The sequence below is a fragment of the Indicator indicator genome, chromosome 10 (genome assembly GCF_027791375.1).
Source record: "Indicator indicator isolate 239-I01 chromosome 10, UM_Iind_1.1, whole genome shotgun sequence".
NCBI classification, from domain to species: Eukaryota; Metazoa; Chordata; class Aves; order Piciformes; family Indicatoridae; genus Indicator; species Indicator indicator.
In genome coordinates this window covers 33,075,765-33,089,281 of record NC_072019.1, presented here as the reverse complement: position 1 = coordinate 33,089,281, position 13,517 = coordinate 33,075,765, and the positions used below count along the sequence as shown (strand labels likewise).

The following is a 13,517-nucleotide window of genomic DNA, read 5'->3' as shown; positions in this document are numbered from 1 at the left end:
ATCTGTACATATTCATTGTGTTCCATTGCAGACTGTAGTTTTTGCTGGTAAATACAGCCTCATTTGCTTCCAAGCTGAGCTAGTCTGGTGTTGTTAATGTGGGAAGGGACTTTCAACCCACCACAAGCAGCCCAGAACTGGACACAGCACTCAAGGTGTGGCCTAACCAGTTCTGAGCACAGGGCAGAATGACTTCCCTGCTCCTGCTGGCCACACTATTCCTGATCCAGGCCAGGATGCCATTGGCTCTCTTGGCCCCCTGGGCACACTGCTGGCTCCTGTTCAGCTGCTGTCAACCAGCACCCCCAGGTCCCTCTCTGCCTGGCTGCTCTCCAGCCACTCTGTCCCCAGCCTGCAGCACTGTTTGGGGTTGTTGTGGCCAATGTGTAGAACCTGGCACTTAGAATTGTTCAATCTCATGCCCTTGGACTTTGCCCACCCATCCAGCCTGTCAAGGTCCCTCTGCAGAGCCCTCCTACCCTCTAAAAAATTGACCTCTGCTCCCAACTTGGTGTCATCTGCAAACTCACTGCCTGTAACAAAGCAGCCATTTTGGAGATACCCTTCCACCTTTTGGTTATCACAGTCCAGGTTCAGAGCACAAGCTGATATTTTCAGCCTGTGAAGTCCATCAATAACCACATTAAACCAGCCCATATTCTATCAATTGCCAGGTTGAAATGATTTTTATTTTTTTTTAAATCACTCCCTGTCTCCTGCTTCTTGCATCTCGTGAAAAGGCTGTGCCAGCTTCCAAAGACTGGGGTAATTTGGTGTAGAAAGTTTAGCAGGGGGAGGAACTCATCATCAGTTCACTTAGCTTGAGCACTCAAGTGAGCACACAACAAATGAACATGCATTCAAAAGAGCAGTGAAAAGTTCTACTCCTGAGTGGGATTGCCAAAGCTTAACTTGAAAACCTCTTTTTTTTCTGAGTTTTGAGGAAAGTAAAAACTGTTGGTAAACTTGTGCAAGAGCTTAAATGTGATATTTGTGAAGACAAATGAGAGTCTGTTTATTTGTGTGTGGCCTTCCAGTATCTGAAGGGGGCTACAAGAAAGCTGGGGAGAGACATTTTAGGATATCAGGTAGTGACAGGTCTAGGGGGAATGGAACAAAGCTGGAAGTGGAGAGATGCAGGCTGTACATGAGGAAGAAGTTCTTGACCATGAGAGTGGTGAGAGCCTGGAATGGGTTGTCCAGGGAGGTGGTTGAGGCCCCATCCCTGGAGGTGTTTAAGGCCAGGCTGGATGAGGCTCTGGCCAGCCTGCTGTAGTGTGAGGTGTCCCTGGGCATGGCAGGGGGGTTGGAACTGGATGATCCTTGTGGTCCCTCCCAACCCTGACTGATTCTATGATTTTAGAGGACTAGCCAGGACTTGGGAAATGCAGTTCTTCCTTGAACTAGATGGGGAACACTTGCCTTCTAAAACCTTTTGAGGTGTATAGCCTTGAAGTGTCTGTGGTATGACTGAGAATCCCAATGCAAAGAGCTCCTGTGTCCTTGTAGTGTTCTACTGTGCTTCTGCTACACAGATATACTCCTTGGGTTAACTGCTTTCCCCCTAATGCCTACAGCCAAATGAAGATGTAGCTATAAGTGCAGAGTCCTGCACCTGGGAAGGAAGAATAAACTGCAGCAGGACAGGCTGGGAGGGGATCTGCTGGAGAGCAGCCCTGTGGAGAAGGACCTGGGAGTGCTGGTGGACAACAAGTTCTGCATGGGACAGCAATGTGCCCTGGTGGCCAAGAAGGCCAATGGGGTCCTGGGGTGCATGGAGAGGAGTGTGTCCAGCAGAGCCAGGGAGGTTCTCCTCCTCCTCTACTCTGCCCTGCTGAGACCTCACCTGGAATATTGCATCCAGTTCTGGGCTCCCCAGTTCAGGAGGGACAGGGATCTGCTGGAGAGAGTCCAAGGGAGGGCTCCAAGGATGCTGAAGGGACTGGAGCAGTGCTGGGTGTGGAAAGGCTGAGAGCCCTGAGGCTGTTAAGTCTTGAGACAGGTCTGATAGGGGATGTGATCAATGTCTATCAATATCTGAGGGGTGGGGGTCAGGAGGGAGGGGACAGGCTCTGCTCACTTGCACCCTGTGATAGGACAAGGGGCAATGGATGGAAACTCCAGCACAGGAGGTTCCACCTCAACATGAGGAGGAACTTCTTTACTGTAAGGGTCCCACAGCACTGGAACAGGCTGCCCAGAGAGGTTGTGGAGTCTCCTTCTCTGGAGCCTTTCCAGCCCTGTCTGGATGTGTTCCTGTGTGACCTGTGCTGGATTCTATGGTCCTGCTCTGGCAGGGGGCTTGGACTTGAAGATCTCCAGAGGTCCCTTCCAGCCCCTAAAATCCTCTGAGCCTGTGATCTGTGATCCTATGCTCTTCCATGCTCCTAATGCTTGGTGGCCTACAGGGGCTGTGAGTCTTTTTCCTATTGTTGGTTATCCAAGCTAGATTTGCCATTCCTTCTGCTGAAATGTCTCTAAATGCCAAGGACAGTGAAGTTTAGCTCAGTGGGTGTGTAATATTTCTGCCTTAGCCTCTTTCCTGTGTGCCTGAACAAAGAACCAATTCAATGTAAATCTGAAATAAACTGTGTGGCGTTGCAAGTAGCTTAGGAGATCATTGTGCCTGGCTCTGGATGAACACACAACAGTGGCCAGAGACTGTCCCAAAGTACTTTTAATAGTCAAGAGAGAATGGAGCAGATCGTCACCATTTTACAGCTGAAGAATTGAGGCAAAGGCAGAATAGTTTAACTTTTAGGTGTGCCTACAGCTTTTAGAACACACAGGTAAGAAGCAGAGAACATCTGAAAGAGGTGAGGTGAGGAACTAATACGAAATAAGTCCTATTAGAATTACCTGAGGCATGTAAAGAATGGGTTGCCTTTGAAAATACAGTGCTGAATACTAGAGCAGTTCCCCAAAAAAGCTGTAAAGCCATCCAAAGTTGATTACCTATGACTTCTAAGGAGTCAAGCCCTAAGTGATTTGTCCAGGAGCACACAAGATACCTCTGGAGTCAAAGCTCCTTCATTGCATTACAGCCCTTAGCAGTATTTGCAGAAATACTTTTCTAGGAGTAAAAATAACCTGAACATTGTTTGGAAGGAAAGTTTTGGTGCTACAGAGATTCTCTGCCATGTGCCTGACTTTATATATAATTCTGGAGCCCCTATTACAAATCTGGATGTGCTGGAATGAGTTCAGAGAAGGGTCACAAGGATGAGCAGAGGGCTGGAGCTCCTCTCCTATGAGGACAGACTGAGAGAGTTGGGGCTGTTCAGTCTGGAGAAGAGAAGGCTCCAAGGAGACCTTCTTGTGGCCTTCCAGTATCTGAAGGGGGCTACAAGAAAGCTGGGGAGGAACTTTTGAGGGTGTCAGGGAGTGATAGGACTGGGGGGAATGGAAGAAAACTAGAAATGGGTAGATTCAGGCTGGATATTAGGAAGAAATTCTTCCCCATGAGGGTGGTGAGACACTGCACAGGTTGCCCAGGGAGGTGGTGGAAGCCTCATCCCTGGAGGTTTTTGCAGCCAGGCTGGATGTGGCTGTGAGCAACCTGCTGTGGTGTGAGGTGTCCCTGGGCATGGCAGGGGGGTTGGAACTGGATGCTCCTTGAGGTCCTTTCCAACCCTGACAACTCTATGATTCTATGTTGCTATTCTGTTGTCTGGTTCCATCATTTTGATAAAATTTACAGCACGAAAGATCTGACTTTAGATATTTTTAAGACAAAAAGACCAACCCCTGCAACTGCACCATGTACACATTGGACTTTGATGATCCTTGAGATCCTTTACAACCTTATTGATTCTGTGATTTTGTGATTGGGTATCCCTGTAATGTTGAGCAGAGGTCTGCGACAATGCATCAGTGGTATGTGACAGTGCTAGCAGAAGCTTCCATGGGGCACTCATAATAATAGTTAAGGAGGGAATGTCAAGTGTTTAACCTGTTGAATGTAATCTTTTTCAGGTGTTCAAAGCCATGAATATTCCTCAGATCAGAAACCCTTCCTTACCTCCTCTAGAAGATATGCCTGAAGCCTACCATGTGAAGATAGCTCTTCTTGGTGCTGGACCTGCAAGCCTAAGCTGTGCTTCCTTCCTGGCTCGCTTGGGCTACTCAAACATCACCATATTTGAGAAGCAGGAGTACTTTGGTGGCTTGAGGTAAGAAACAATGACAACAAAGCATTGTTCCCAGTGATTGTAGAAAGCATAGCTAAAAGAAGTGTTATGCAAACATAGCTTACACACAATCCCCCTACCTTTACCAAAGGAAAAAAGTAGAAAATGTCAGATCTGGAAAAACCTATTTTTTTACTTAAATAATTAATCATAGAATCACAGAATTGTCAGGGTTGGAAGGGACCTCAAGGAGCATCCACTTCCAATCCCCCTGCCATGGGCAGGGACACCTCACACTACAGCAGGTTGCTCACAGCCACATCCAGCCTGGCTGCAAAAACCTCCAGGGATGAGGCTTCCACCACCTCCCTGGGCAACCTGTGCCAGTGTCTCACCACCCTCATGGGGAAGAATTTCTTCCTAATATCCAATCTGAATCTCCCCACTTATAGCTTGGATCCATCCCCGCAGTAATATTACTCCCTGACAGCTTAAAAAAAATCCCTCCCCAGCTTTCTTGCAGCCCCCTTCAGATACTGGAAGGCCACAAGAAAATCTCCTTGGAGCCTTCTCTTCTCCAGACTGAACAGCCCCAACTCTCTCAGTCTGTCCTCATAGGAGAGGAGCTCCAACCCTCTGCTCATCCTCGTGGCCCTTCTCTGGACACCTTCCAGCACCTCCAGATCCTTCTTGTAATTGAGGCTCCAGAACTGGACACAGAGCTCCAGGTGTGGTCTCAGCAGAGTGGAGCAGAGGGGGAGAATCCCCTCCCTGGCCCTGCTGGCCACACTTCTCTTGGTGCAGCCCAGGCTACATTCAAGTTAAAACAGGCAAGGTTTAGCTGCAAATCTAGTGCCTATCTCCTCTGCTCTTTTCATATGACTTCTAAAATTCCACAGTGCAATACTTATTATCAAATTAACACTTGGAAAAATTGTCAGGAACCCTTTTCCTATCTCTAGTAGTTTTCAAACAAGATGAAGTACTTGTGGCCCTACAGAGTGTAGAAATTGGAAGATGTTTTACATGCTTCAGACAGATTGCAATTTCATGGAGAATTTTAAATTTAGAATGCTCTCATGAACTATCTTATGCAAATAAAGGTGGCAGTGAATAAATCCATCGTGTGTGCCTGGACTTGGAGCTTTAACAAACCATCTCATAGCAGTGAAATTACCCCCCTACAATTCTTAGCCTGCAAGAAACTGCAGATATACAAAGGAAGGCACCTTTGCAGTTTTTCTATATGGTAAACACTTGGCTGATATTTGCATAGTGTTATGTCCTCTACCCTTGAAGGTGAATTTTTAGCTCTTGTACATTTGTGGATATCCCTCAATGTAGGACAAAGTATTTCAGAAACTGCCCATGCAACACCAAGATTAAATTTCACATTGAAGGTAGACTCCTGCTAAGGTCTTTACAAAAGAGAGGGTGAAAAGAGGCAGTAGGAGAGAAAAGGTTGATGTGTTCGTATGTCTCAATGAAGCATCACTGAAATCAATAAAGATGACACCACTGATGAGTTTGATCCATAATGTCATAATGTCAGATACTTATTCAGTGCTCTGGAAAAAAAAATAGAGAATCAGTGCTGGAGAAGTTGAACTGAATGCTTGCATTTTTAGCCAGTGAGCTTGAGAAGTGTTCTACCTAATTATCAAGGTGTTAATACACAATTATTCAGCCATGGAGCTGTTTCACCATAGCAGATAGCAAATGTAGCATATGGAATAACCATTCACCTTTTCATACACACCAGATCTGAAATCGGGTTTGTTGCTGTGAAGTAGTAAGAAATACTGAGGAGTTACTCATGGTGATGCTTCATTTAGTGGCAGTTGGGTTCAGGTTGGACTCAGCAATGTAATACTTTCTGCAGTTCTTTACAGTGCTGCAGTTGCTTGATGTGTGCTTCCATAATTGAAACAAAGTGATCTTAAGCTGCAGGTGTTCTTTCAGTTTAAAGTTGTATTGAAAGTGAAGCATTAAAGTCAAGTCCCTTTGCTTTAGGCTCCTGGGAGACCTAATAGCAGCCTGCTAGTACCTGAAGGGGGCTACAAGAAGGCTGGAGAGAGACTGTTTGCAAAGGCCTGCAGGGACAGGATGAGGGACAATGGCTTCAAACTAGAGAAGAGCAGATTGAGATTGGAGGTAGAAACAAGTTCTGCACCATGAGGGCAGTGGAACACTGGAACAGGTTGCCCAGGGAGGTGGCTGAGGCTCCATCCCTGGAGATATTCAAGGAAAGGCTCAGTGAGGCCCTGCAATATTGTGTCCAGTGCTGGGCCCCTCAGTTCAGGAAGGAGCTCAGGGAATTGCTTGAGAGAGTCCAATGCAGAGCCACAAAAATGATGAGGGGAGTGGAACATCTTCCTTCTGAGGAGAGCCTGAGGGAGCTGAGGGCTCTGTAGCTTGGAGGGGAGGAGCCTGAGAGGTGACCTCATTGCTGTTGATAAAGATGTGCAGGGGGAGTGCCCAGAGGCTGGAGCCAGGCTCTGCTGGGTGATGCCCAATGACAGGACAAGGGGCAGTGGTGGAAGCTGAGGCTGAGGAAGTTTCATGAGGAAAACAATTTTTCCCTGTGAGGGTGACAGAACCCTGGAAGAGGTTGCCCAGGGGAACTGTGGAGTCTCCCTCTCTGGAGATATTCAACCCCCCCCTGGATGTGTTCCTGTGTGACCTGCTCTAGGTGCTCCTGCTCTGGCAGGGGGGTTGGACTGGATGAGCTTTTGAGGTCCCTTCCAGCCCCTGACGCTCTGTGATTCTGTGAAGAACAAAAATTGTTTATAAATTCTCACAGTGACCTAGCAGTCAGTGCTGTTCCCTGAGCATGTCATGGAAATACAGAGGTTACATGGAAAAGAGAACTTTCCTTTATTTTTTAATTTCATTTAGATTTCTTTATTGAATCTCTGTTGCAGAATCACATTGATAGATTAGTTTCTGCCTCAGCCACCTTTTTCTTAGCATGACCTATGAAAGTTGTATTGTCAGCTGATATTTAAAGACTCCTTTTTTTTCACAGTGGTCAGGAAAGGTGAAAAAAGGGCAATACTAGAAATTATAAAGAGGAACACTAGTTTCTTAATAATATAATTAAAGTTGATGCAACATAAAATAAATCAAATCCTTCTGACGTGTCAGAGAGAGATGATCCTTGAGGTCCCTTCCATCCCTGACAGTTCCATGATGCTATGACCCTTTGTGGTCACTAACAATATGTAAAATAAAGCCACACTGAATCTCTTGTGCCAGTGCTTTGTTATGGTAATCATTGATCCATTAATTTAAAACCAGATTAGATTACGTGAAGCTTAGAAATGTCGGGGAGAGACTTTAACATTTCTGCATATTCAGGGGTTTTTAATCACAGGATGATCACAGGATGGTAGGGGTTGGAAGGGACCTCTGGAGATCATTGAGTCCAAGCCCCCTGTCATAGCAGGACCAGAGAATCCAGCACAGGTCATACAGGAACACATCCAGGCAAGGCTGCAAAGGCTCCAGAGAAGGAGACTCCACAACCTCTCTGGGCAGCCTGTTCCAGTGCTCTGGGACCCTCACAGTGAAGAAGTTCCTCCTCAGGTTGAGGTGGAACCTCCTGTGCTGGAGTTTATATCCATTGCCCCTTGTCTTGTCACAGGGTGCAGCTGAGCAGAGCCTGTCCCTTCCTTCCTGACCCCCAGCCCTCAGATATTGATAGACATTGATCAGATCCCCTCTCAGTCTTCTCCTCTGAAGACTAAACACCCCCAGGGCTCTCAGCCTCTCCTCATCAGGCAGTGCTCCAGTCCCTTCAGCATCCTTGCAGCCCTCCCTTGGACTCTCTCCAGCAGATCCCTGTCCCTCTTGAACTGGGGAGCCCAGAACTGGATGCAATATTGCAGGTGAGGTCTCAGCAGGGCAGAGTAGAGGAGGAGGAGAACCTCCCTGGCTCTGCTGGACACACTCCTCTCAATGCACCCCAGGATCCCATTGGCCTTCTTGGCCACCAGGGCACATTGCTGTCCCATGCAGAACTTGTTGTCCACCACCAGCACTCCCAGGTCCTTCTCCACAGGGCTGCTCTCCAGCAGATCCCCTCCCAGCCTGTCCTGCTGCAGTTTATTCTTCCTTCCCAGGTGCAGGACTCTGCACTTATCCTTGCTGGACCTCAGTAGGTTCCTCTGTGCCCAGCTCTCAGTCTGTCCAAGTCTCTGAATGGCCACCCAGCCTTCAGGTGTCTCAGCCAAGCCTCCCAGTTTGGTATCATCAGCAAACTTGCTGAGCAGACTCTGTCCCCTCATAATTGTCATTGATGAAGATGTTAATCTTCATTTAACAAAAGTACCTGAGGCAGACCTTCACTGTGTTTACCTGTAATGTGTTTTACAGCAGAGATTTCAAGTAGATGTCATTTTATTGGAGATGAAAATCTATGCCAGTAGATATCAACTGAGATTCTCTCTTGGCACTGCAGTTTTCCTGTACAGGAGATCTGTGATTCTGGGAACTTGAAGATGTCATTCCTAATACTTCTCAGGAGGAAGAAATTCCAGCTAATAAAAATGAAGTAAAAAAGCAGACTTGAGAGCAGCAGCTGATAGAAAAATTACTGACTTTGTCCATTTTGAAAGTCCATAAATATTTATAAAGTAGAAGTGAAGGAGGGTGCAGTTTTAAACACTCTTGCTCAAAAATAGTACATGCAACACCTTTACACTTTTTAAAAAAACAATATTTAGGAAGAAGTTCTTCCCCATGAGGGTGGTGAGACACTGGCACAGGTTGCCCAGGGAGGTGGTGGAAGCCTCATCCCTGGAGGTTTTTGCAGCCAGGCTGGATGTGGCTGTGAGCAACCTGCTGTAGTGTGAGGTGTCCCTGCCCATGGCAGGGGGGTTGGAACGGGCTGATCCTTGAGGTCCCTTCCAACCCTGACAATTCTGTGATTCTATATTTGAGAATTGTAATTCTCTTTTGATAGCTTAATGATGGGTTGTTGCTAAAAGATCACTTAGCTTTCAGTACACATAATGTAGTTTGTTAAATGGTTGTCTTATCTAATGGTGAACCAAGGGAATGGAGCCAAAGCTCTTTTGGATCCAAGCTGAACCTATGTTAGTTACCTATGCATGTGGACAGGTTTGGCCTCAAGGTATTTCAGACTGGACTGTAGGAAAAATTTTTTCCCATCAAGAGTGGTCAGGCATTGGAATGTGCTGCCCAGGGAGGTGGTGGTGTCCCCAAGCCTGGATGTATCTAAAGGTGGTTTGGATGTGATGCTTGGGCATCTGGTTTAGGGATGAACCTTGCAGAGTGGTGTTCTGGGATGGATTTGGTGGTCCTGAGGGGCTTTTCCAACTTGAATGTTTCTGGGATTCTGTGATTCTGTGTTTCCTCTTGGGCCTATGTTTTTAGCATTGAGTGAATAACACTGGTTTGTCCCTCTAACAGAAAAAAAGCCAACAGTCAAGTTTCAGCACAGTTCCATTCACATGCATGACAATTATCTGAGGTGTGCTACAAGTATTGAATTTTTAACATGTTAAAAAAAAAAACAAACCCTTTCCTCCTAATATCTGGAAGCATTTCACAAGCATTTTCCTTTCTTTTAGCACGTCTGAAATCCCCCAGTTCCGCTTGCCGTATGACGTGGTGCATTTTGAAGCTGAGCTGATGAAGGACCTTGGAGTGAAGGTAATGAAGAGTGTGTCCTGCCTATGTATAGCTCCAAGAAGGAAAAAAAAACCAAAACAAAAAGAACAAGAACTCTGCCAAAGATTAACAGCAAAATGTCATGCACATTAGTAAAGAACGATTAAAACCTGTGCTAGACAGAGGCAGGAGGAAGCTTCCCCTTGCTCAGAGCATTTGTCTGTCTCCTGTCTGAATGCTGCTGCTTTGGAAAAGGGCAATCAATAGTTCTCATCTGGCATGCCTGCATGTGATTAATTGTCTGTGAGAAACAAATTCCTGAATTGCTTTAGGGGTTCAATATAGCTATTGGAACCAGTTGATTTTTTTTTAATCGAATTTTGGTTGTTTTGTTTTTTTTTCATGCAAGTTTGGCACTACTTAAAACAGTCATCTTTGAGACTTCTCCTTTTGTTCCCTCTTCCCTGAGGTTGGGTTTGGTTTTTTTTTTTCTTGCTTAATGGTTTGTTACCCAGTCTTGCATCTGAGTTAATTTTGTAATGAACTGCATCAAATGAAATCAAAGATTACTGTGATCATCCATGATGAACAATAACAGTCACTCAGCTTCTTGGAAAGTAAGGGTTGGGCATTGTTCTGTTAAACAACTGTGTGTTGTTTGGAGATTATGGGAACCAAGCTTTGGTGTCAGTTCAGGCCTTGAGCTGAAGACTTTGATAGTGTTTACAAGTGCTGCAGGCTCTCCTAGAAGTTACAGCTGTGGAGTGCAGCACTGGATCAAATCTTTGAGTGCCAGGAGGGATGATGCATTTTTAACATGACACTAAAGGTTTCACTGAAGCAAGAAATTCTTCTTGCAACCTTTGGCATGGGTTCGCTTTGTGAAATCAGTAGGCTGATGTCACAGGACCCAAGTGAGAACCTCATTCTGCCCAGGTTTTGCAGAAATGCTGGTAGGATGTAAGGTAAGCTGCAGGTCTGTTTTTCTGCTCTGAAGATCCCTTTGTAAACCTTAAGAAGAGTGACAGAATGGAGGCTGAGGCAGAGATGGGGCTAAGAATAAAGCACTTAGAACATTTTGAACAAAATCACTGGGTGTAGGCTGCTGGGGAGCCTCTGCAAAACACATTTCCCTGGGGCTCCCTGTTCTGCCAGGGTCTCCAGAATGAGCTGATACAGCCAGCCTGTCGTCTTGACCTGCAAGTCCTTTGCACTTTTGAAGTGCAGCAGAGAATCTCAATGTCAGTTTGCTTCCAAGCTCTGCTGGTGGTGTGTGATTGACCCTTTGGCAAGCTGGTGAGCTAAATACCTCTCTGAGCTGGAAATGCTTGTGGTGTTTACTCAAAGCATCTCAAATCAGTGATGGAGGGTGCTCTGTCGTGTAAACACTCAGTAGTGCTGTTTGTTCAAGTAATTCTACTGAAATTAGTGAGAATTAGTCAGCTGAGTAAGGATTATGGAGCTGGGCCCTAGGAGTGTTATGAGTCCCCACGCAAAATAGTCTTGCTATTTAAATTCCTTCCTCAGGTTTTCACAGCATATATACACAGTAGGATAAAAGAAAAATTAAAAAAAAAAATAAAAAAAGAAAAGATAATGTAATGACAATTTGTGGAATGTATTTTGTTGCCAGTGAGGATGGAGGGCGTGTTCTAGAAAGGATTACAACTGTACATGGCTTTGGCACTTCTGATACAATTTATAGTACATCTCCAGAGACAACAACAACAACAAGTCTGGTGTTTTAAGTATTGTACATCTGTTTTAAGTATTTACATCTGCTTTTTTTTTTTTCACCAATAGGAAAAATATATGAAATAGAATCTAAAACAATAAATTAAAAAATAAATAATAACATTTATAGTAAATCTGATAAAATTTATAGTAAATCTCCAGAGACAACAACAACAAGAAGAAGTTTGGTGTTTTAAGTATTGCACATCTGTTTTAAGTATTTACATCTGCTTTTTTCTTTTTTCTTCCACCAATAGGAAAAATATAGGAAATGGAATCTCAATAACGAACAAGGTATACAATGACAGGAAGACTTAAGTGTTGAGATCACAAAGTATAGTACTTAGGGAATAGAGCCTGGCCTTTTGTAAAGTCAGTTCACAAGAGATACAACAAACACTGGAGGAAAACACTCAAGTGCAGAGGGTCAGGAGCATGGAGATAAAAACACACAGGATCACAGGGGATCACAGAGGATCACAGGATGTTAGGGGTTGGAAGGGACCTCTGGAGATCTTCCAGACCAACCCCCCTGCCAGAGCAGGACCAGAGAATCCAGCACAGGTCACACAGGAACACATCCAGACAGGGCTGCAAAGGCTCCAGAGAAGGAGACTCCACAACCTCTCTGGGCAGCCTGTTCCTCTCACTTTGAACCTCACAGTGAAGAAGTTCCTCCTCATGCTGAGGTGGAACCTCCTGTGCTGGAGTTTATATCCATTGCCCATTGTCCTATCACAAGGTGCAACTAAGCAGAGCGTGTCTGCTCCCTTTTGACACCCAGCCCTCAGCTGTTTATTAATATTGATCAGATCCCCTCTCAGCCTTCCCATCTCCAGACTGCACAGCCCCAGGGCTCTCAGCCTCTCCTCACCAGGCAGTGCTGCAGTCCCTTCAGCATCCTTGTAGCCCTCCCTTGGACTCTCTCCAGCAGATCCCTGTCCCTCTTGAACTGGGGAGCCCAGAACTGGATGCAATATTGCAGGTGAGGTCTCAGCAGGGCAGAGTAGAGGGGGAGGAGAACACATACACGTGTCAAGAAGTACAAGATACAGGAAGAGGAATCATGCATGCTTTCTTCACTCAAAATCCTTGGGGTTAGGAGAGATGAGCAAAGGGTGTGTGGCCTTCAGTTGCAGAAGACTGCTGTGCTTGGTTTGCCCAACATAGAATTATCAGGGTTGGAAGGGACCTCAAGGAGTTCCAACCCTCCTGCCATGGGCAGATCAGTTTGCTGAGATCCACATGCAGCCTGGCCTTGCACTCTTCATCTCACCCTTATAACAACTGTAGTTGCTCCACCTACTCCTGCTCAGAGCAGGACTGCTGGTGGAAGTCCTTGAAAAACTTGCAGCTTTTGCTTTTAGAAGTGAATAGTAGGTGAGCTGAAGCAAGTGGAAGTCACAGGTGCATTTTTATTGCAGTGATTTCTTTCAGTGAGTGCATACCAGCCACTGCCCTCTAGCTATTATTGCTTGTCTAAATTAGGATTAACAACTGAAAGTTTAAATAACAACTGGTCTCATTCATAACTTTTAAAACCTTTGTTAGTTCACCACACTGAACAGTCTGCTTCATTATGAACAAGTAGGGCACATGATAATTTGCATAGAATTCAGAATCACAGAACCATCCAGGCAGGAAAGGTCCTCCGAGCCCACCCAGCCCAGCCTCTCTGCACACTGCACCCAGCCTGTCCCTGCACCATGTCCCCAGGCACCACATCCAGATGGCTGTTAGACACCTCCAGGGATGGTGACTCCAACACCTCCCTGGGCAGCTGTTCCAGTGCCTCACAACCCTTTCCATGAAAAAATGTTTCCTATTGTCCAGCCTAAGCCTCCCCTGGCACAGCCTGAGGCCATTCCCTCTCGTTCTGTCATTGGGTACTTGTGAGAAGAGCCCAGTGCCTACCTCTGCATCCTCCTTTCAGGTGGTTGTAGAGAGCCAGGAGGTCTCCCCTCAGCCTCCTCTTTTGCAGACTAACCAGCCCCAGCTCCCTCAGCCTCTCCTCAC

At 45.9% G+C, this 13,517-nt stretch overlaps 1 protein-coding gene across 1 annotated transcript in view; it reads left to right on the top strand.

Moving 5' to 3' along the window:
* Nucleotides 1–13,517, top strand: part of DPYD (dihydropyrimidine dehydrogenase) — a 605,351-nt gene that overhangs the window by 159,407 nt on the left and 432,427 nt on the right. The window contains exons 6-7 of the mRNA XM_054384577.1: nt 3,976–4,172; nt 9,728–9,809. Coding sequence (XP_054240552.1) covers nt 3,976–4,172; nt 9,728–9,809 — 279 coding nt within the window. The remainder of the gene's footprint in view (nt 1–3,975; nt 4,173–9,727; nt 9,810–13,517) is intronic.